Source organism: Crassostrea angulata, chromosome 7 (assembly GCF_025612915.1).
Source record: "Crassostrea angulata isolate pt1a10 chromosome 7, ASM2561291v2, whole genome shotgun sequence".
Lineage (NCBI taxonomy): Eukaryota > Metazoa > Mollusca > Bivalvia > Ostreida > Ostreidae > Magallana > Magallana angulata.
The window spans coordinates 40493111-40516025 of NC_069117.1; the positions used below are offsets into that span (position 1 = coordinate 40493111).

Below are 22915 nucleotides of genomic sequence, written 5' to 3' on the forward strand. Positions count from 1 at the left end.
TTAAGTTAGATTTGATAACATTATTGACCACCCGGCCTCCTTACAATTCTTTGTGTCCAATTTTCCTGTATCCTTCAACTACTTTATACTTTTAAACGTAGCCTATAAAACGATTGGTGCAGTGTAAATGATATTCGGTGGAACCAAACAAGATTTTGACTTTATTTACCATTATTTAGTGCTTCGTAAAAAATATATGTATATGGGGTTTTTAACTTCTGCCATTTGTTGGTTCTAAAGTTTTCATGTTAAACTATTTTAGATTCAATACTTCTAGTATACTATTTAAAATGCTTTTACACAGCAAGTGAATAAAGAATCATCTCCGAGACTGAAGATAAAAGCATTTCGCGTGTCTTCAACATATTTGGGAATCCATCATTATTGCCCATCACAAGGTTATTCTAACCAATATAATGTCCATCCAAAATATCGATGCAGGCACCAGGCTTTTGGGCTTAATTTTGAATTAAATATTCCAGAATAATGTTAAATCATTCATGCAGTAAGAAAACGAGAAGCACTCCAACTTTGAGTATCAACAATTTTAATACATAACAATCAACAACAAATTCCAACAAATGTGGACAGACTCATTTGATCATTCTAAATGCAAGCTGACAAAATATTATGTTTTACAAGGATAAGTATAGCTGAACTGAATCAAAATTCAAATATGATTTAACCAAAACCACAGAATATTTTTAGTCAGTTTGCATTTCGTTCTCATTACACAGGGTCAGAGCCTTCACCATGACTACAGGTATATACAAACAATGTCAGTCGCTGAAAAACACGTCATTTTATACATACAGTTCAATGTGAGATTCCTAACACTGATTTTGATAATCAGCATTTGTACAAACATGCAATGAAAATATTAAATCAGTTCCCATGACAGGATTGGAAACTGGAAACAGGATTGGTAACTGTGTCAAAAATTTGGCTTCATTTCAAGTACATATCAAATAATAATTAGATTGGAAAAATACAGTATGAATCAACAATCAATAATAATTGGATTGGAAAAATACAGTATGAATCAACAATCAAAAAGTTTCATTTGATGGAAAAATAATCTCTACATGCAAAACACAAAACATTTGGGAAAAATTGTTGAAAATAGGCAAACAGTAAGAAATAAATTATTCAACCCCGTTTATAATAGGATATAAAACTTGATGTAAAATCATTGCACTATGATTAATATTGCCTTGTTTACAAAACTGAACATTGCAAGGACATTCCTTTGTACATTGGATTACAATTTAAAAAAAAAAAACTCAAGTGAGTAAAGCAGTCGTCTATTGCACTATTTGAAGCTTAAGAGTAACTAGTGCTCCAAAGGAGGACAAGAAATTTTTGGCAGTAACAGGTAAGAATCTAAAATAAGCACATAATATTGTGTGTGTGTATATATATTTTTATTTAGATTGTGTAGATTTTTAAGTCCCGTTGTCTTGCCTGCAACCTTACACTTTCAACAACTGTGAATTCAGAAGCCTTAAGCATTGGAAAAAGAAAGTTAAACCAAAACTTGACCTCTGATCATCAAAATTCATATAAAAGTGTATGGAAAATTTCAAAATGCGAAGGATACATACACATTAAAAATAAACTGCATAAAAGCTCAGAAAATCTCTTGAGATTACTTAAATTCAAACTTAGCTAGAACACAAGGGCAATGGATTCTGAATTGACAGTTCTATATATACATCATGCACATATAAAAGAGAGTTTGTTTCCAACTTTGGAGTTGAAGGCACAAGATTTGTGCAGAAATTTAAAATTCCTCTTAGCATTTTATCTATACTATTATTGAAGGTCTAAATCAGTAATTCCTTCTAACTATTAATGTAATTACATATAACCCTTCATGACACGAATGAACCCTAAATGACATCGATTCAAAATAATCTTGTAGAATTTTATGTCAAACGATTGAATTCTATATAAACAGCTTTCTTACATATACTTGAATTACAAAATATAGTTTTATGACAACTATTAGCACAAATGCAGCGTAAAGATGAAGAAAGCACTCGTCTTTTAATAGTGATATGACATTAAGCGAAATATTCAACGAAATGCTGAAAATTTAAGGTATTAATGGCAAAACTATGATTCCAGAGCATGAGGATACGTCAAAGCACCTTGTGCGGGCAATGATTCGAAAATGCCGCCTCCCTCTCACTTTGATTGGGAGGTCAGGCTGTGGAAACTCTTGGTGCTGGCTTGAGATGAAGTACTGGATAGTCGACCCCTCATGTAACTAGGGAGACGGGTCAGTTTGGTTTTTGGACAAATCTCTAACACTGGTTCATTGGTCCAGAATTTCTTGGGGAAAAAAAATGTAATTTTTGTTAGAGTAAATAAACAATGTTCAGTCAACTTATAAAATTGAGATTCTGTTTTATTATTTTATAAAATATAGCTAATGATATTTGTTATGATGACAATCTATTAATAGAATTTACTTCATTTGGATCTCTTCTCCATTTCAAAACCGACTCATCATCTCCATAGCAACCAGTAAAACTAAGGATAGATGGCTCCCCACAGTTTCTGTAAAACAAAATTTGAAATTAAAGTTAATCATTTTAAAACAAACTAACAATGAATATTGAAAAAATATGATCTGCAAAAAAATGATATACAAATACCTTGTTTTCAAAAATCCTCTGACAGGTTTATCAGCAATTTTGACTTTGACTTCCATGGACAGTTCCACAACACAGAGAGCCTCAGCCATGCTGTTGAGAGAGTTAGAGCTGTCAGTATGAGTTAGATAACTGCTGATGTTAGTGAACTGTCTGCCAATGAAGTCCTGATCTTTCACAGAAGGGGTGGAAATGTTCTCAAAACTCGACCACACTGAGCTGGGTCTGCTACTGATGCTAGGGGTCCTGAGGAAATCCACCACCCTCTGATCCATGGAGCTGCGGGGACTGATGGCACCAAGGTCTCCAGGGACCAGTTCTCTGGAAACTCGCCCCACAGACTGGTGTCGACTGGCCAGGCTCGGAGTCTGCATCAGTTCCAGGATTTTCGGACTTGAGGAGATGCTGGACTTACTGTTGTGGAGGGACCAGTTGTCTAGCTTGGACATCTGTGCAATAAGTCTGGCCTCTATCTCGCTGGAAACCTCACTGCTTCCCCGGCGAACTTGGCTGGATCGACGACTGAGATCACCTTCTGCATCGGTCAGTACCTGCATCTCTGAGAACTCTAAATGGTACTTGACTTCTATGGCGTTGGATCTGGACACCTGGACATCAGGCCTCTCGCTATCGCTGCTTGTGTCGTGACTTTTATCCTCTGATTTTCTACGACCTAAAACTCTGGTCATTATTTCTGATACACGACTACTCCTCCTCTCCATGGAAATTTCCACATTATTCATGCTGGTACATGTGTTGGAAGTAGTTTCACTCACTGGTGTCTCTTGTGTACTGTTTGTACCATTGCAAACAATATCTTTACCTATGTCTTGAACTGGTGAATCTTCACTGTTGCTTTTTGATCCTGGCCAAATGTTTTCTTCATCTTTAGAGTGAAATCCATTCTCTTTCATTTCTTCGTGTTCCGATTCACAGGTCTGAGAGTCGTCAATGGAGCTTAGCCAAGAGTTGACTTTATGATGGCGAGACATTACTTTGTTGTCACAGGAAATGGTTTCTTGAAGAGCCCCTTTCTGAAACTCCTCCCCTGCCATGGGGCTCTGTCCTGTTTTACTAACAGAGCAGTCATTCAGGAAGCCACAATCATCTTGCTGGTCTGAATGTTCAGACTTGGTATCCACCAATCCATTGGAAAGTGAATTGTCAAAAGTTAAGCACTCACATGATTTTGACATCTGAACACAATTCTTTATGGCTTTATCCAAAGACCCTCTTCTATTAACATCAATTAGCTGCTGAACTAAACAATCCAGATTATCTTGACTAGAAATATCCCTGTTTTTGCCAGACCTTTGTGCTTTTTTGGTTGGCAGGAAGTTTGTGGGCCTAACTGCCTTGGTCCTCTTTGGAACATAGTCTACAGTTTCCTTCTTTTCTTGGTTTTCAACATCAATTGTACATGGCACTTTGCTCTGATGAACTTCATACAATGGACTGTCCGACTCCTCTCCCTCTGAATAATAAGTACCCTCATCACTGTCCGAATCTGACTCAACTTGCCCAATAAGCATTTCTCCAACCTGCAAATCAAGCCCATTCTGACCACTCAATGCCTCCTCTTCTTTTCTGCCATTGATAACAGTTTTATGGCTGACAAGTTTTTTGTCCCTCAAAGCCGGATGACGAGGAGAGGAATTCTTGGGCGTAAGGCTCCCTGTGGATTCCGCCTCGGAGCTGTTCATCAGTTTGTTAATCAGTTCTGATTTAACTGGCAGCACAGGTTTATTTGAGTCACTCCCTGACAGATGATGGTTTCTTGGAGATTTTTTCCTGATCTGCTTGCTGCATAACACTGGAGAACTTTTACTTTTGATGACCGATCTGGTCTTTGAGATCTGCTTGTTATTGTTTGGTGATGAGACCTTCAGTTCTTTCCAGTGTTCTGCTGTTGGAGATACCTCAGTTGGTGTTTTCAGATTAAGATGTTCCAGAATTTCATATATAATTAGATTGCCTTCTCCTGTTCCAACCCAAACGGTTGATCCTAGATCCATGATGGCTGTTATTCTTGCCCTGTTGAAGTACGTATCATCTTCCTACAAAATTAAACAATCAGTTATTAGCACTATATACACCTTATGACAAACACTTGTATATCTAATAAAGTAGATTACTACTTAAAAGCAAAAATTCAATATCTGCAAGTAGCACCCTTGCAGATTATTACATCTGGTTTTTATTTTTCTGAACTATAAAATACTATTTAAAATTATAACAAAGGTTTGATGGCCACATTTTTATTTCCTTTATGCTTGCCTTTCTAAGCTGTGGGTATCGATCTGTCCTGGTGTCATACAAAAGCTTGCAGTTGAGATTTTTGGGGTCCCACAGCTCTAGGATTGACGACCCTCTCAGTGTGACCCAGACTCCATAGTCTCCCGGCACCATGGACAGAATGTGGTCATAGGGATTGACGGACACATTGAAGGTGTCTATTGGATCCAGAGTTCTAGAAAAAACACAATGTTCAAGATATAAACGGATTTTTTTTAATTGTGATACACAAAATGTTTTTATTTTCGTTGAGTGCTGCAAATTTTGCAAATATGAAGTAATGTACAATGTAAATCTGTAATCTTTTTCATTTGTGAAGGTTATTTTTTACCATTGCAAAAGTTATCATGGTAATACATAGTACACAATAGCCAGTATAATTTCTGCATGTTTTATTTCATGTGACTATAAGATGATTGCAAAAATAGCAAAAAATATATCTCACAAATATACAATATTTATACTGTATAGAAATCAATTCTAAATTTATGAATAATATTTAAATGCTTAATGGTTGAAATACATTTCCTGACACTTATTCTTAATATTGAAAGTTTACAACTATTTAAAATCTAATGATAAAAAAAAAACAGATAAATATATTGACTCTTCAAAGGGTTAGAAAGATCAAACCATTACCTTGCTTGAATTATGTTGACACTGTTGCCACTTGCACACCAAAGGAAGTCATCCAATAACAAAAGACAAGAGATCGGAGCTTGACCAATCGGAATGTACAACACATCATTGCTTGGAAAAACTTTCCTTATGTCTTGTTGCTATAACACAAAAAAATCTGATTTCAATGTATATTATTTTATGGATACCTGCAAGTCATTGTTCATTTGACACACTGGTACATTTATATCATATATTACGTTTACCTGTCCATTGATAATTATAGAATGAAAATGGTTCTTCTTGATTTGTACATAGAGTTAGACGGTACAAAGGTATTATAGAAAAGACTGATTACTATTTATATAAGAATTACTGATAAACATTTTCTTAAAATCTTAAAACAGTTAGGTACATTATGCACATATCTGGAATGAAATTACTGACTCAGAAAAGCTTCATTCACGTAATATTGTGTGTTACATTTCTAAATAGTTATACACTCCAAGTTACCTCAGTGACAGCAAGAGTACCATCAGCCAGGCCTGCAAATGTTCTGACCAACATGGAGTCATCATCTTCATAGCAGCACAGAGACAAGACAGCATCATGGAGGAGCAGCTCCCACAACTTCTCCCTGTAAAACAACAACACTACCGTAATATCGTAATATGAATTGTAAAATGTTTGCATAATAATGAATGTGATACATAACCAAGAGTTTAAATTCTTACCTTGTCTTTGAATCATAAGCATACAACATCCAAGAAAGGGTTCCCATAAGCACAACACTGTCTTGTGCATTCTCCATGCACATCACCCGAGAATCAAACTGCAAAAAAAAATATGCAACTCTGATATATAAAATAAAACTATTAATCAACTGTGCATGTTATACCTTTACATGTTATACCTTTACATGTTATACCTTTACATGTTATACCTTTACATGTTATACCTTTACATGTTATAACTTTACAAATGAAAATAATTTTTGACACTTTGCACAATAAATGACAAATTTGTAATCAGATCATGTGACCTTCATTATGAAAACTTACGTCCATTCCAAGGTCATACATTACTCCCTCTTCACAAGTGACCTTGCATAATCTTGCAGAATTTTGTTCTCCATAAGTCAACCATACTTTCCCTGCAAAACAGTAGAAACAAATGCTAATATAATTTTCAAACTCATGAAAGTTAACAGAAAATCAATAGCTCGATGAGTTTTTGCCCTTTCTAACAAAATTAATGTGGATAAAACCTACCCTCCTCAATCACTACAGCAGCACCCAGATTCTGATAGTTTCCACTCTCTGACTCCATGGTCATATACTGTTTGTAAAAAAGAAAATCAAACATGGTAAAATAAAATGAAATGATGATACATTAAGCACATTTCTTAATAAAAAAAAAATTGTGTTTAAATACATTGTGTATTCTAAATATTATTAAAAAAAATAGTGATATTCTTAATAATTTATTAATAAATAAAACCATATAAGTTAATAAATTTATGGACAATTTCTGAATAACCAGATATAAGGTTTAAAATAAACAGTTTTCTCCTGTAATTGTAATACCGGTATTAAGATGCACTGTAAAGTACTGTAAAGCAAACTGAATCTCATTAACACTGCAATTAAAACATAATACTCTGTACAGGGTTATTTTCGCCCATGTAATTTTTGCTCTTCTTTACTTAAAAACAGTTTCCCTCCGTTTTGATTTCGCCCAGACTCAGTTGCATTTGAAAAGAGATAATTTGAAACATTGCAATTCACTCAGTCTTAAATTCGCTGGCTGACAACAAGGGCAAAAGGGGTGAAAATAAAACAGGGGTGAATATTTCCCTGCATAAAGTAATAATCTCACCATGTGCTCTCTCTCGGCAAAAGCAAGCCTCTGCAGTTCCTTTCTCTTGTTCTGTTCCTTCAGATTTTTCAGATAGCAGGCTTGTTTTGTAGCAATGTCCTTTCTTCTAGGAAAATTCTTGATTCCCTCAAATGCAACCTAAATTAAAACATAAAGCTTTGTTAGCATTCATTCCATGAATGTATGTGTACATGTTCAAAAATATTAACAATGTCAAGATTGCTTGCTTTACTCCTCTCTTGGTGTTGTTACAATTTGCAATGCATGTAATAATGTAATTTGTTCACTGTAACCACACTATGCAATATGTAATTCACTTATCTACATGTAATGGTTTTAATTGTTTTGGTTAACAGTGTTCATATTATATATAATTTACTCATCTCTTTGTGTTGGTTTAGTTTACATTGTATGTACCTTGAGGAGTCCATCTGCATCAAAAGTAAGTTTGGCGGCAGCTTTGAGGTGTCTCATGATGCTGATCGTGTCGGTCTTCTGTAAGATTTCTTTCTCGTGCAGCTTAAGAATTGCCAGTGCGAAGCGAAACAAAACCTTGGGGCCCTCCAGTAAAAAGCAGTCCCAAATTCGAAGAAGAGTCTGAAAAGAAAATTGATCTTGAATTTTATGAAGACACTATGGAACTTTGAGTGTATACAAAAACTGAGGAAGTTCAACCCCTCTCTTGGCCGAATGCTGGAAATCAACATTTAATTATAAAATTGACATCTGCATGCAAGAAATAATTGCTATATTTGCAAAAACCACTTGGTTGTGAATGTTAGTCTTTACAAACCTGTGAACCATTGAAAATCATAGGTTGCATGTAAACTGACATTTGTCCTATTTGATAAAACCTCTTATCATCGAAATGTGTTGTTGAAAACCACTTTGAAATTGTTTACAAAACTTGGCCTTGCAAAGAAAAATACTGATGATAAACGTAACGGTACTAATAAGATATTGCTGACATAATTAATAACGAAAAAAGATTAATCATACTGATTTAAATTGAAATTGATTTTTGATTAATGATTTCTGATTCTCAGTAATGTTCCATAACTGAATTAGATTGTAAAATAATTTGTTTCTATCATAGCTTGACTTATAAAATAGAGTTCTTACTACACTCATGATTAAATATCTCCATATTTTATATGATTTATATATTTTATAACATTTCAGCTGGGCATGCATGACATAATTTTCAAAGAGACCTGATACCATAGTAAAGTTTCTTTTGATTTCAATTTTTGCATAAAGTACAATGAACAGACAATTAACATCTTTAGGATAACAGCAATGAAAAATTTAATATGAGGCAAGGGATCAGACAAAATCAAATCCAGTGTTTCTAATAAAGCTTAAGTCTTTTATCAAACATATTTATATCATCATCAACATGTCAAGTTTACTAAACATAAGGAAAGTAAAATGGAGAGTTATTTTTCATAATGCAGGTTGTTTATGATAACAAAAATTTTGTATGCATCTAGAAATATAGCGCTTTTGAAGAGGAAACCCTCCATAAAGTTTATAATTACAAGATAAGCTCCGATAACTATAACTTTTTAACAGATACATGTTTATAGCATTGTAAATTACATTTCAACATGATGAAAAGATCTGAATCAGATGTAGAATGTGGTTAAAATTAATCTTAAATTGCATTTTAATTCTTTTTCTAAGAAGAAAGTTGTAAATCTTTTCAGTCTTCTGTTATCAATTCCTCAACACACAAAATTTACATGAAAACAAATAATGCCCATGACTATTGCATTTCCTAAGAGTTCATCATTTCAGAAAAAAATGTAGATTTGGGAAATTATGATTTATTTGTTTGGATTGTTATTAAACCTATTAAAATATGAGACACTTTAATAAACCCAGGCTTATTTAGAAAATGATGACAGTTTATCACAGAGACTAACAAAATGAAAGGTAATATAATGTAGCAAAAGTTATCTTTCTTCATGAATTGAGAATTGTAAATTAATTTGACAACATTAAACTGTGACTTTTTGCATGCAATGTTAAAATAAAATTGTCAGAGCAACAAACAGCCTCTGGTTTATTTATTGCAGCTGAAGATTTATCTGAACTTAAAACCTGTTACCATATTTCACATTATAGGCTAAAAAATAAAAACCCTCCTTATATTACAAGGAAACACGACTTATCCCATTAGCCGCACAATGAAAGCTTCTAGTTTTAAAGACATCTTGCTGAGTGAAAAAAAAGAAATCAATAAACCCAAAAAGGTGAATGGACCTGGATAACATATAGTGTGTCAAAGGGGGTGGGGTCAAGCACTGTTTTCCTCCCCTCCGATAAGACCTCCCAGCAAAGTGCATGCAAAAACAGACAAGACAAGCTACGAGTAATTTATTATAAAAAATAACTTTTCCCTCAGAAAACTTCTGTATGTTCAATTAGTGGCATTATCTGATGATAAAAGGAGACGTCTCTGCAGGCTTTGTCCTGCATTCTCTGCACAAACCCGAGCTAACAGAGTGAGCAGGTTGATTAGGGGGAGGTTGGATAAGTTAAACAAACAGCTTATTAGTACAGAGGTTATCTCAGGACATAGGTCTAATAATCCTCTGCTTGCTATCACTGACCAAAGGGGGGTGGTCAGTGAAACCATGTGATATACACTGCACAGACTATCAATTACTCCCAGAGCAGGCATTTAATGAGGAATTAGTGAATATGACTTGGAGAAGATTATAGACCAAAAAAAAATGTTGTGTTGGATTTTTGTTTTGGGAATTTGTTCTATCTCGTATTGTGCTGCAGAGGACAGTGTGAGATATCAGGAAAGAGGAAATGTCCAGTTTGTTCCCATAGCAACAACTCCATCTTCCCAAGCTGTTGTAGAAAATGATATCAAAATTATGAAGGAGCAAATAAATTCACTTCTGAAGCAGCGAGATTATGACAGGTACTTAATACATTGTATGTGTATATTAAGTTTATAATGCATTTATTTACAAAATCATAATGATAGTATAGTCCAATACATGCATGTATGGAAATCTCTTAATTTTATTATGATCATACATTTTAAGAAATTCATATTTAAAATTTTTATGAGTTTGCCAAAATTTAAGTACAATTTTATATTATTAAAAAAATTGTTTACTGTAAAAGTATTATCATGTCATAATCATTGTGAGCCATTACAATTTCTATTCTTTTTAAGACTTTGATAAAGCATGGTATCACAGCATGTGCCCTATTTGTATAAACTCCCTGTCAAAACTCCATAACACTCTATTAAACCTCTCATTTATAAAAATGCCTCAATTCGTGTTTGTTCAATTTTTCAAGATATTGAAGCCTTGCAATTCCTTTCACTCAACAGTTCTTGAATTTTCAAAAATCAATATGAAAAAAGCCCCCTGCATGGATGCACACTTAATCCATGTCCTCTCTTTTTGCTTTGAAACATCTTTTTTAAGATGACTAAGTGATTAAAAGGCTGATTAAAATGCAGCTGTGCAAATGTGCACACTACCTCAGAGGGCAGGTGCTTTGTTACAAAAAGAAAAGGGGGAACAAATTATGAATCACATTTTGTGCATCTGAAAAGACAACTAATTCTTCTCTTATCAATTTCAATCTTTTTGGATGATATGTATTGCAATTTTAAAAATAAATATCATTGAGTACAGTTTTTTCTCTAGAATTAGCAATGAAAACCAAAAATAAAATAAAATTTATTGTCTGTCAAAATTAATTCAAAGCTAGAAAAAAGCATCAATTCCACAAATTATTTGATGTTATTCTGAATTGAATAGTAATTGTCTTCTAGAATATCTTAGCAAAGAAAACTGTCTTCATTGCTACAAAAATTTAATATCAATTCTTTGAATATCTGTCTCAAAATTTTAAAGAACAAGTTAAAAGAACATTATCAAAACAAAATACATGAACAACTAAACAATATATGTATAGCTGACACTGGAAAATTGTCTTTTTATAGCAAAATTGTACACCAAAATGAATATGAACTACAACAATACTTAACACTACCTATAAAAAAATGTGACAGATCTGTCCTAACAAAACTAAGAATCAGTGCTCATTCATTATTTATTGAAACTGGTAGATATTCTAAACCTCCTATTCCAAGAGAAAAACGTATGTGTAATTTTTGCAAATTGTTTATTGAAGATGAGAAACACTTTGTATTGTATTGTTCAAAATATGACCAATGTAGATTGAATTATAATGATATCTCTAATGTGAACACATATACAAATGTCAATCCCATTAAGGAACTTGTGAATCCTAAAACCATTACAGCTGCTAGAAGGATACGTTGTTTTCTAAAAAACTGTTTCAATGCTAGAAAGGAAAGTAAAAAATGAACACTTATACAATTTTATGAATACCAATAATAGTCTTCACACAAGCCCAGTTTTGTTTACCCAATGTTTTGTCCATTGTAGATTTATTAGTTAATGTTTAACTTTTGCATGCTATGTTTAATGTTTTGTTTTACGTAACTCATATTCATGACTGTATGCCGACATGGCAATTGTCAATAAATGAATTGAATTGATAGTAAACTCAATATTAGACCAAGAGCATTTCAGTTCATTTGGGACTGAAATTAAGCTAGATGTACATTTGCATGTATTGCATTTATTCTTGCAGAGCTCACATCAAAGAACTTGAACGAAGAACCATTGAAAATCGAGATGCATCCATTAAGAACAAAGCAGAGGTGGTGCAGCTGAAGGTCCAAGTCTCCGAGATTTTCTCCAGACTCACCACTATTGATGGAAACATGGAGGACTTTCAGCTCCAGCAAGCTAACCTTGACAATCTCCTGACCCAGAACAAGTTAGACATCAGGGACAGTAAATCTCAGAGAGACAACATCAAGAGATCTGTCCGCAAACTGGACAAGAAGTTGTCTCCCTTGAGAGAAGAGGCATCCAACAAGTTCACGAATTTGTCCACTAAGTTTGATTTATTTACTTATGAGTACCGAAACACTACAGAGCATCTGATGCGAAGGCTAGCAAAAGCTGAGATTAAGATTGAAAGCAGGAAAACACAACACAAGACCGACATCTATGCCAAAATGAAAGAGAAATATGGGAAGAAGAAGAATTATCCAGATATCAATACCAATGAAGTTGAGGGGTCCGGAGAGATAGATAGGGAGTTCATAAAAACTGGACCTCTGGGTGGTAGTGATGTGGAGGAGGGGAGTGGAGCTGGAGGAGACATGCCCATGTTTCTCAAAGTCAAGGACTTCATAACAGAAATATATGACCGTGACATTGAAATCTCTGCCCTTCATGAAATGTTCTTTGACATGGAAGATCACCTTGAGAGGATAGAAGGAAAGATGGCATCCATTCAGCTAGGAAACTTTATGGAAAGACTGCAAAGTTCTCTCGTAAACTTCACCCAAAATGTGATAACCCTGGATCAGTGGAAGGTGGCTAGTTCTGATATGGTGAATTCTACCCAGATCAACCAGCAGAAGATTCAGCAGGTGACACGGATGATCCTTAACAATACTCAACACATACAGGAGCTGGAGTGGAAGCTCGCAAACACTCAGGGTCTGTCCTACCAGCAGTTCAGCTTACTCAGAATGCATGTCATACAGCTAAACAACACTGTGCAAGACATCAAAGAAGATTTAGTAAAAAGAAAGAACAAGCACAGCAGTTACTCCAGCAGTGGCGTTAATTCACAAGTCTCACTGCCTCAACTTAAAACCTTGTCTTCCCGAGTAGAGGACCTAGCCTTGCAGATCATCTACAACGAAAACCGCATCTCCAAGTTAGAAATTGAAGCACTCAATAATTCTCTTTTTGAATGTCGTAAGTTTAATGCAGATGTGTATCAAGATAGCAGACTCCTGTTCCTTGAAAAATCGCAGCAGCGAGTGAATGAGGACATGATCAAAATGCAGGAGGTCACCAGAAAACTTGACCAGGGTTTATACCGAATCTACCTCAGTTCAAAAAACAATACTCAGCTCATCTCAACCAATGGTGCACAGCTTCAACAGTTGAAGAATTTCTTGCCTTACATCATAGAGACTCATCGAGAGATGGTCAACTTCAGATTTCATCTTCCAAAAGGTACGTTTTCTTGCATTATTACAGATGAAATACTGGTTATCTGTTTTGGTATTTTGTTAATTGTTATTGTTTTATTGCTAGTACCGGGTACTATATTCAAAAATAAATATTTCATCACGAAAGATTTTCAATCCCTTGAAACTTAATTTTCAGACTGTGATGAATATTACCATCATGGAAGCCGATTGTCTGGAGAGTATGTGATTTACCCTACGTATGCCAACATGTCTCAGATAGTTCAGTGTGAAATGGAGGAGGGAATCGGAGGCTGGACTGTGATTCAGCATCGATTTGATGGCAGCGTTGATTTTGCCAACAACTGGAATATGTACGTCAGGGGGTTTGGTAAGACTGACGGTGAATTCTGGATGGGAAATCAACTCATCTACTACCTCACAACTGAAAAGAAAAACTCCCTTAAGATAGAAATGACTGATCTTGATGGGAAACTCTGGGTGGCAGAATACGAAAAATTCATTCTGCTTGATGATGAAAAGTTCACCTTATCCATCGATGGTTACCATGGAAATGCAACTGATGGGTTGGGTTATGGAAATCGAATGGGATTTAGTGCAATAGACAAAGACAATGATGGGGCTAGCTCTCACTGTGCAATGTATTACATGGCAGGATGGTGGTACAAACATTGTCACTATGGCAACCTGAATGGCCGCTATGACCTCGGAATGGTGTGGTACAATTTTGAAACTGACGAATGGATACAGCTAAAATCCAGCAAAATGAAAATTATACCAAAGAAATAGTTAATAATTTTAACATTCCACAGCTGCCAAAACTACCTCAACTTAAGTGTATCATTTTATATAGCATATTTCATGTATACTAAAATAAAAGCTTAAATTGATTTGAAATGTGAAATATTTGCAGATGGGTGGTTAATTTGTGCATCCTTTTCTGCTTTCATCTGTTAAGATAAAATTGGGTAGACATGTGTTAGCTATCAATTTATTTTAAATTACAATGCTTCAATAGATGACCTTCATTTTAATCTCCTTTCATTTGCAATTCACAGCTGAAATCAATTCAAGGAGAGAAACAATAAGGTTCATTGACGGTGCTCTCACGAGCTTAAAAAAAATGATGTCAATGAAATTCAAAACAGTTTTTCTTTTCAATGTGTTACTGAAATGTGTATCATTTACATGTTAGATGTAGTTGCACTTTTTACCTTGCTGACCTTTTAGTCTATATCTATCGAGTACTTTTAGTTAAGAGGTTGGTGGTTTTTATTGAATTATCAGAGTAAACATTACTCTTCTGTCAGCAACATATCTTCATTATCAACGATTACTGATAAAAAATGAATTAAAAGTAATAACAAAAGATGTATTTGAATAATGCAGGGCAGTATTTCATGAATAATTTCGCATATCCAGGTACTAAATACATTTACCAACAACATCAAAATGGAAATTTTATCAATTTCTAATCTTAATTTGTAGTGACCTAAAATTGATATGATGATTTTCATTATTTAATTAGTAACTTTAAAAATAAAAGTAACTAGAAAGAAGAAAATTTGATTAAAGAAGAGATGTTTGTGAAACACTTATGCCCCCTCTCTTGGAGACTTCTGCAAAAATAATAAATGGAAAGTGCAAATAACTGAAATTTTTTTTAAGTCCAAGGGGCATAACTCTTGATTGTACCAAAAATTGAACTTAACCTAGATATTATTATGATAAATCTGTACAACAAATTTCATTTGAATATGTGCAACCCCTGCAAAGAAAATGAATGGAAACTGCAAATGAATTGAATTTTTCAAAGTTCAAGGGGCGTAACTCTGTCAAAAATTGCTTGATTGAACCCAAATTCAAACTTGACATAGATATCAAAACCATTTTAACAAGACCTTGGACTTTTGGTAGGAGGTGACTATCTTTATCTTGCGTCAAAAGAAGTCAAATATGATGCTGGTTTCAAGTGAAATATACACAGATTGAGTAGTCTTAGCTCAAAAGACAGACAAATCTTCTTGATTTTAAAGAGCCATTGCTTAGTGGCCAGAAAGGAAATAGCGAGGCCTACGTCACAATGCTGTTTGACACAGCTACCCAAAAGTCCAAGCTCCTGTTAAAATGGTTCTGTTATGATAAATCTGTATATCAAATTTCATTTTAGTATGTGCAATATCTGCGAAGAAAATGAACGGAAACTGTTTGTGGACTGACCGACCGACAGAGAGACAGACAAACAGCAGCAAAGCAATATGTCCTCCCTTCTCCGAAGGGGGGCATAATAATCAAATTACTAAAACAACAAATTTAATTTGTTTAATTTGAAAACATAATGGTCTCCAAAGTTTATGGGTAAACAGTTGTTGAAATCTGTAACTCAATCAATGCAATGACTCATATATTTATGATGCATGGATTTAATTGCTACTGTTGTGTCATTACAACATTGATTTTTGGCATTACCATATGTGCAGTGATTGAAGTATGATAAACAGATAAAATCTAAACCAACAGTTCATCAACAAAACATGTTTTCACATTTTAGTTTTCATTACTGAAAAAAAGACCCAAATTTTTAAGCTTATCATTTCATATACACACCCAATTTTTGTTCCTTTACTTAGAGAATGACTTTTCATTAAAAAAAAATTGTGTATTAACTCAAACAATAAGATGCAAATATTACTGGTAAATACATAAACTATCAAGACATTTGCATACTTTTAACGACTTTGAAGTCACAGATGTCTAAGTTCGACAATTGAAATAACTTCTAACCATGAGTCAAGCCAATATAACTTCAAAAATTCCAATTTTCCAAGAGGTAAGTATTCTGCAGTTACATCTATTATGATTACCGGTATTCTCTTCCTTTCCCCCATTACATCCATTATAAAATGTTTTGATTGGAAAACAGTTAACCTAACTTATAACCTGATCACTGACTAAAACTAATCTGCATAAAATGCAGCAATGCAACATTCCAAAAATAAAACAATAATTCTAATTATCTGCATATATGTCGTTAAACCATATTTGTCTGTGAAATAGAAGCAAAGAATATCCTTCAAATCCGTTAATGCGAACAAGCTACCTGAAAAGGTACAGCGTCAAAGAAAATGGCCAGGAACCAGTTGAGAGTGACCGTGGAGATTTCAATGTCGATGGACTCCAGGTGGCTGCTAAGGGCGGGGAGTTTCTCTGCCAGGAGATCTTTGAGCACCTGCTGGTCAGACTGAGCCCCGATCAGGTTCTGATCAAAGTAATGGCAGGGAAAGTACTTCTCTGTGACAGCAACCAGTGTCCTGTTGGAATGGAAGACATTCTTAAAAATTGTTCAAAAAGGGAAGTAACTCTATTCTATCCTGGGTTTTATTACATTGCACTGTGTCAGAAAGAGGTCTGATTTTTTATCTTCTCTTTTAACAAAATTATTAAACCTGTTCATTCTGAAAAAGTGAAGAGTATATGAAAGAGAGAGAGAGAGAGCAATTTTCCACAAATTTATCGAAACATGTTTTGTATTTAATCTTGTCTTTACCAAAAAGCATCCTGTGCATCCATAAAGATCAGTGCGAGTCCCACGATGAAGTTCATGCCTTGGCAGTAACCAACTGTAGGATTGTGAACACAGTAGGCCAGTAACACATCTTGTAAGTCCATGACCTACAGGAGAATAGTGGGCTTATTACACATTTCATTACAATATTGATATGTTTTGTGTTTGAGGTTTATGAACAGTTTCCTGCAGATATAATGAAAGACAACTCACCCCTTTTGAGCCTTGAGAAGAGAACTTCATGTTGTTTGGCATGGTTCTCATTAAGTCCAGAGAAATCTGCTTTCTGTAGCGGGCAGCCAACTAAAAATTGAAACAATTATCATCTCAATGCATTAAATAGATTGTATGAAAGAAAAATTTTGTAGTTAATATAGAGTTATTATCAATTAGCAATAACCAACCCTTGTGTTTAACTAATGTGAATGGATGTTATTTAGCTATCACAGATGTACAATATTCTACAAATTGAAAACATTTTTCAAAAAACTTTGAAAATGAATTACATTTAGCTCTGATTATTTCTACAAGAGGCCCATGGGCCACATCGCTCACCTGAACAGCAGTTCCTTGTAACATTACATTTCGTAGCATATGCTTTTTCTATTTTAAACATTGAACCCCTTTCTGGGGACCCAGTTATGGTCCGAGGTTTATGGTTGGCTTGAACAACATAAACAGTAACATAGGAATGAAAATGTGTAGCACTGCGGTAGGACCGCACGTACACAACCTGAAAAACTGAACGTAGCAGAGTTCCACTTCAAGAGAAATAACTCTCAGACTGTACAGACATCAAGAAAGATAACTCTTGGTTCCACTATATTAGAGTTTACACAATTTGAGGATCCTTGCATAATAATCTCACAAACTGTAGCATTATAGTTCTCGAGAAAAACTTTTTAAAAACATTTTCAATATATCTTTCTATGTTAAACTTTGAACCCCTCTTGGGGCCACAGTATTAGTCCAGGGCTAAAGTTTTAATTATTTGGAATCTACATTATTTAAGGATGCTTGCATAGTTATCTCACAAGCTGAAGCATTATAGTTCCCTAGAAAAAGATTTTTCAACATTTTCCCTCTATATTTCTATGCTAAACTTTGAACACCTCTTGGGGCCCCAGTATTAGATTGAGGTCACAGCTTTTATAATTTCGAATCTACACTATTTGAGGGTGCTTACGTAGTTATCTGACAAATTGATGCATTGTAGTTCTCGAAAAGAAGATTTTTAAAACATTTTCCATATATACCGGTACTTCTACATTTAACTTTAAACCCATCTTGGGTCCCTAGTATTAGTCCAGGGGTCACTATTTTAAAACTGTCGAACCTTCATTATCCAAGGTTGTATGCATGATAGTAATCTCACAAATTGAGGCATTGTAGTTCTCGAGAAGAAGATATTTTAACGTTACCTTTATATTTCTATAATAAACTTTGACCCCATCTTGGGGCCCCAGTATTGGTCCGGGGGTCACGATTTTACCAATTAGGAATCTACATGAGCGAAGGCATAGAAATTCCACAAACTAAAACATTGTAGTTCTTGAGAAGAAAATTTTTAAACTTTTCCTTTATGTTTTTTAAAATGTTTAAATTTTGAACCCCTCTTGGTGCCCATCAAATATCCGGGAGTAACAATTTTTTGAATCTACATTATTTAAGGATGTACATGTATGCATAGTAATATCCCAAACAGTTGCACTATAGTTCTTGAGAAGAAGATTTTAAAACATTTTCCTATATATGTTAAAATCTAAACCCCTACTGGGGCCCCACTTTTTATTCAGGGGTCACGATTTTTACAATCTTCACTATATATACAACCGTTTGTGTATGTATTGGCATTTTTGGTGAAGTGGTTTTTGAGAAGAAAATTTTTAAACATTTTTCATATGTAGTTCTATGTTAAACTTTGAACCCCTCCTGGGGCTGCAGTTTTGATTTGAGGGTCACGATTTCTACAATTTAGAATCTTCATTATACATACAAGCTTTTGTGTAAATATTGGCATTTCTGGTGCAGTGGTTCTTGAGAGGAAGATTTTTTAAACATTTTCCTAAGGTATATCTATGTTAAACTTTGAACCCCGCCTGGGGCCCCAGTTTTGGTCCGAGGGTCACGATTGTTACAATTTAGATTCTTCACTATATATACAAGCTTTTGTGTAAATATTGGCATTTCTGGTGCAGTGGTTCTTGAGAAGAAGATTTTTTAAACATTTTCCTAAGGTATATCTATGTTAAATTTGAACCCCGCCTGGGGCCCCAGTTTTGGTCCGAGGGTCACGATTTTTACAATTTAGAATCTTCACTATGTATACAAGCTTATGTGTAAATATTGGCATTTCTGGTGCAGTGGTTCTTGAGAAGAAGATTTTTTAAAAATTTTCCTATGTATTTCTATGTTAAATTTGAACCCCGCCTGGGGCCCCAGTTTTGGTCCGAGGATCACGATTTTTACAATTTAGAATCTTCACTATGTATACAAATTTTTGTGTAAATATTGGCATTTCTGGTGCAGTGGTTCTTGAGAAGAAGATTTTTTAAAAATTTTCCTATGTATTTCTATGTTAAACTTTGAACCCCGCCTGGGGCCCCAGTTTTGGTCCGAGGGTCACGATTTTTACAATTTAGAATCTTCACTATATATACAAGTTTTTGTGTAAATATTGGCATTTCTGGTGCAGTGGTTCTTGAGAAGAAGATTTTTAAAACATTTTCCTATGTATTTCTATGTTAAACTTTGAACCCCGCCTGGGGCCCCAGTTTTGGTCCGAGGGTCACGATTTTTACAATTTAGAATCTTCACTATATATACAAGTTTTTGTGTAAATATTGGCATTTCTGGTGCAGTGGTTCTTGAGAAGAAGATTTTTAAAGACATGCACCCTATACTTACTGTTTCGCAATTATCTCCCTTTTGAAAAGGGCTGTGCCCTTTATTTTTACAATTTATAACCCCCTTTCCATAAGGATGCTTTTTACCAAATTTGGTTAAATTTGGCCCAGTGGTTTTTGAGAAGAAGTTGAAAATGTGAAAAGTTTACAGACGGACGGACAGACAGACGGACAGACGGACGGACGGACGGACGACGGACAACGGGTGATCAGAAAAGCTCACTTGAACCTTCGGTTCAGGTGAGCTAAAAAAGCAGCTTTTGCTGAATCAAGCACAATGGAAATGTCTGCATACATGGAATTGAACACAACAGTCAGCATGCCATGGTTTTGGATCAAATTTAGGCAAACTTATTGCAAAATCAATTTTGTGTAGTACTAAATGCTAAAATGCTAATGTTAACTTTAAGGTGTATATCCTTAAAATGTTTCTTCCAAAATATTTTCATATTTTTGTCACTGATGACAATAGACCCTACATCACAATGACAATTACAACAGCTAAGAATATGTCTATAAGTGCCATACATGTGATACTATATGCCACAGATGTGATATACCTTCCAATGGTCCTATAAACAACTTACAGGAGAGTCCGGCAGCATGTTACACAGGTTCCTGTAGTAGTGCTGTCCCTTGGCGCTCATTATGTCCCGCACCTGACAGTGAACCAGCTGACGCCACACCTGAGTTCTAAATCGGTCTGGAACCCCACCACGACACAGACACTTCATGTCCTTCAACTGTCAATCAAACAAATATTAGTATCAGTAGACGGTTTTTGATAAACAAAATTTGAGCAAGAGGTATTTTCTGTCATCTGCTACATTGGAAGTCAATGTGTCTAAATAACTTCATTATTTTATCTATTGAATCTTTTTACACTTTTTCGTGTGTGTGTGTGAATATATTACACTGTTTTTCTGGCAAATAATATTTGTTAAAACCGCCTATCATTCACAATTGTAAAAATATTAAACCTTGGAAGCCAAGGGAAATAACTCTTTGATAAAATGTGTTACAGTTAAATTTCGATATCTTGAACATTGATATTTCGAATACAATGGATATATCGAAATGATTTGTAAGCCCCAACCACTTATTTTTTAAACATTTTACCCTCGATATCTGGAATACTTGGATATCTTGAAGTTTTTAAGCATTCCTGTCTAGTTCAAGATTTCGAAGATTGACTGTATATAAAAATTATCTACACATGAAAAAAAAATGTTAGCAATTTAAAAGAAAAACAGGCAATTGCTTCATACATGATTGGCCATAGATTTCCCATGCAGTCTCATGAAATGGGTCCACTTTCTCTGATGCTCTTCATATGACCCTGCCTGCATCAAGTAGTGTAGGGTTAGCTCCTGACATAGGTAGTGAAGTAGGAGACCGTTGGAGGTGTCCTCAAACACATGCCGAAATCCGTAGCTGTCCACATGGACCTCGCCATTGGCAAGGCTGAAACACAGAGCAATTAGTTTTAAAATTAAAGAAGGACTAGTGAAAAGGCATGGTTTTTATTTTCTCTCTTTGTAGAACAGGTCAAAATGTAATTCTTGCATGGACATAATGAGAGTAAACTGCTTATACAGAGTTGAGCAAACAAGCAGAAGTGATCAGGTCTGACCAAAACATATTGTAATAAAAGAATTTGAAACAAATTTAAATTTTCAAAAATTTTCAACAGACACTGAATTTCCTTTCTTTTTTCACTAATTTCTGAACAAAGCCAAAACATATTCTTTGCATCACATGAAATATTGTTGAACTGACTGATTCAAATTTACCTTTCATAAGTTGGAAGACTAGGGTTAACACTTCTGGCTTCCTCCAACAATCTCTGAATTTTTCTCTTATGCTAGAAGAGTAAACACACAAATAGATGATATGACCATATAAGTTATTCAATAATTCTTTTAGATAATATATGTAAACTGTTGTATATAATAAGGTAACATCATATAATAATTTTAAGATTTCAATTTTAAAAAAGATTTTTTTTATGACACAGATAAATAGCATATTTAAATTGGTATAAAAAATGGACATTGATGAGAAATAATAAAATTATCAATTGTTTGTTAAGATCCAGAAAAAAATTGAAGAGTAGACTCCCCCTACCCTGTCTCCTCCGAACAGAACAAGCTCCGCATCATCCATTGTATCACATCCAGAGAACCGGATACTGGACTGGATAAGGGATACATAATCCAGACGCCATTTCTCTATTTCAGCCTCTAGTGCTCTTACTTTACTGAAACATATATTGTAAACATTTTGAGATCATTCGGATTAAGATTTCAAGATTCAATGCTTAATCTACATGTATAGTTGTATACTGGTTGAATGACTAATGCATGCATAGCCTATAAGAAGACCTACATGTAGATAATCATTAAAGAATCTTCTTTGACTTAACTACATGTACCAACATTACATTCTCAAATATAAACAAAATAAAGAATAATGGATATGTGCAAAAAAAGTATCCAGGGTTTTAGGCAAATAAAATCCAGTATAAATTTTTTGAAAGTGTTGCGGAGACAATAAGACTTTATCTTGGGCCATTTGCACAACTCCTTAATAGACTAAGCAATTATTTTTTGATTTGATGTGCAGTAAACAATGAATATGGCTCTTACTCCTCTTGTTGGTAGAAAGTGGACCTGTCAGTCTGTCTTAACTTGGCCAGCTTTTTCACTTCCTCGTTTAGGAATCTGTTTTGGTTCTGTAGAATTCTGAGTCTCTCTTGAAGTTCCTTCTCATTTTTAACAGGTGGTAATTTCCTGCAAACATCATTATTTCTTCTTTCAACAGAGTATTATTTGAATTTGGAATTATTTTAATTCTTGGAATTTAGAGAAACAGTGAAAAGTAGCCTTAGTCACTACTAATTCAT

General features: G+C 34.5%; 2 protein-coding genes across 6 annotated transcripts in view; one reads left to right on the top strand and one right to left on the bottom strand.

The window, feature by feature from the left end:
- Positions 1-530: 530 nt before the first annotated feature.
- The window catches only part of LOC128192195 (uncharacterized), a 39938-nt gene continuing 17553 nt past the window's right edge, over positions 531-22915 (bottom strand). For all 5 annotated transcript variants that reach the window (XM_052864686.1, XM_052864687.1, XM_052864688.1 and 2 more), the window contains 19 exons: positions 22659-22802; positions 22138-22270; positions 21804-21874; positions 21279-21474; positions 20598-20753; positions 17318-17407; positions 17087-17211; positions 16640-16850; positions 7869-8048; positions 7452-7589; positions 6845-6911; positions 6635-6726; positions 6308-6405; positions 6087-6210; positions 5595-5734; positions 4938-5130; positions 2664-4717; positions 2478-2565; positions 531-2337 (listed from right to left, as the gene is read on the bottom strand). In XM_052864686.1, coding sequence (XP_052720646.1) covers positions 2191-2337; positions 2478-2565; positions 2664-4717; positions 4938-5130; positions 5595-5734; positions 6087-6210; positions 6308-6405; positions 6635-6726; positions 6845-6911; positions 7452-7589; positions 7869-8048; positions 16640-16850; positions 17087-17211; positions 17318-17407; positions 20598-20753; positions 21279-21474; positions 21804-21874; positions 22138-22270; positions 22659-22802 — 4447 coding nt within the window. In that variant the 3' untranslated portion in view covers positions 531-2190. The remainder of the gene's footprint in view (positions 2338-2477; positions 2566-2663; positions 4718-4937; positions 5131-5594; positions 5735-6086; positions 6211-6307; positions 6406-6634; positions 6727-6844; positions 6912-7451; positions 7590-7868; positions 8049-16639; positions 16851-17086; positions 17212-17317; positions 17408-20597; positions 20754-21278; positions 21475-21803; positions 21875-22137; positions 22271-22658; positions 22803-22915) is intronic.
- On the top strand, positions 9800-15045 carry LOC128192198 (angiopoietin-related protein 2-like). Its single transcript, XM_052864701.1, has 3 exons — positions 9800-10392; positions 12114-13564; positions 13718-15045. The coding sequence occupies exons 1-3, from the start codon at positions 10193-10195 to the stop codon at positions 14326-14328; spliced, it is 2262 nt and encodes a 753-aa protein (XP_052720661.1). The 5' UTR covers positions 9800-10192; the 3' UTR covers positions 14329-15045.

What these genes read in the sequence shown, in the direction of transcription:
- LOC128192198 (XM_052864701.1), top strand. Translation starts at nt 10,193, where the DNA reads ATGTTGTGTTGGATTTTTGTTTTGGGAATTTGTTCTATCTCGTATTGT. An exon ending in AAGCAGCGAGATTATGACAG is followed by an intron (nt 10,393 to 12,113) that starts GTACTTAATACA and finishes TTATTCTTGCAG; the next exon opens with AGCTCACATCAAAGAACTTG. An exon ending in CAGATTTCATCTTCCAAAAG is followed by an intron (nt 13,565 to 13,717) that starts GTACGTTTTCTT and finishes CTTAATTTTCAG; the next exon opens with ACTGTGATGAATATTACCAT.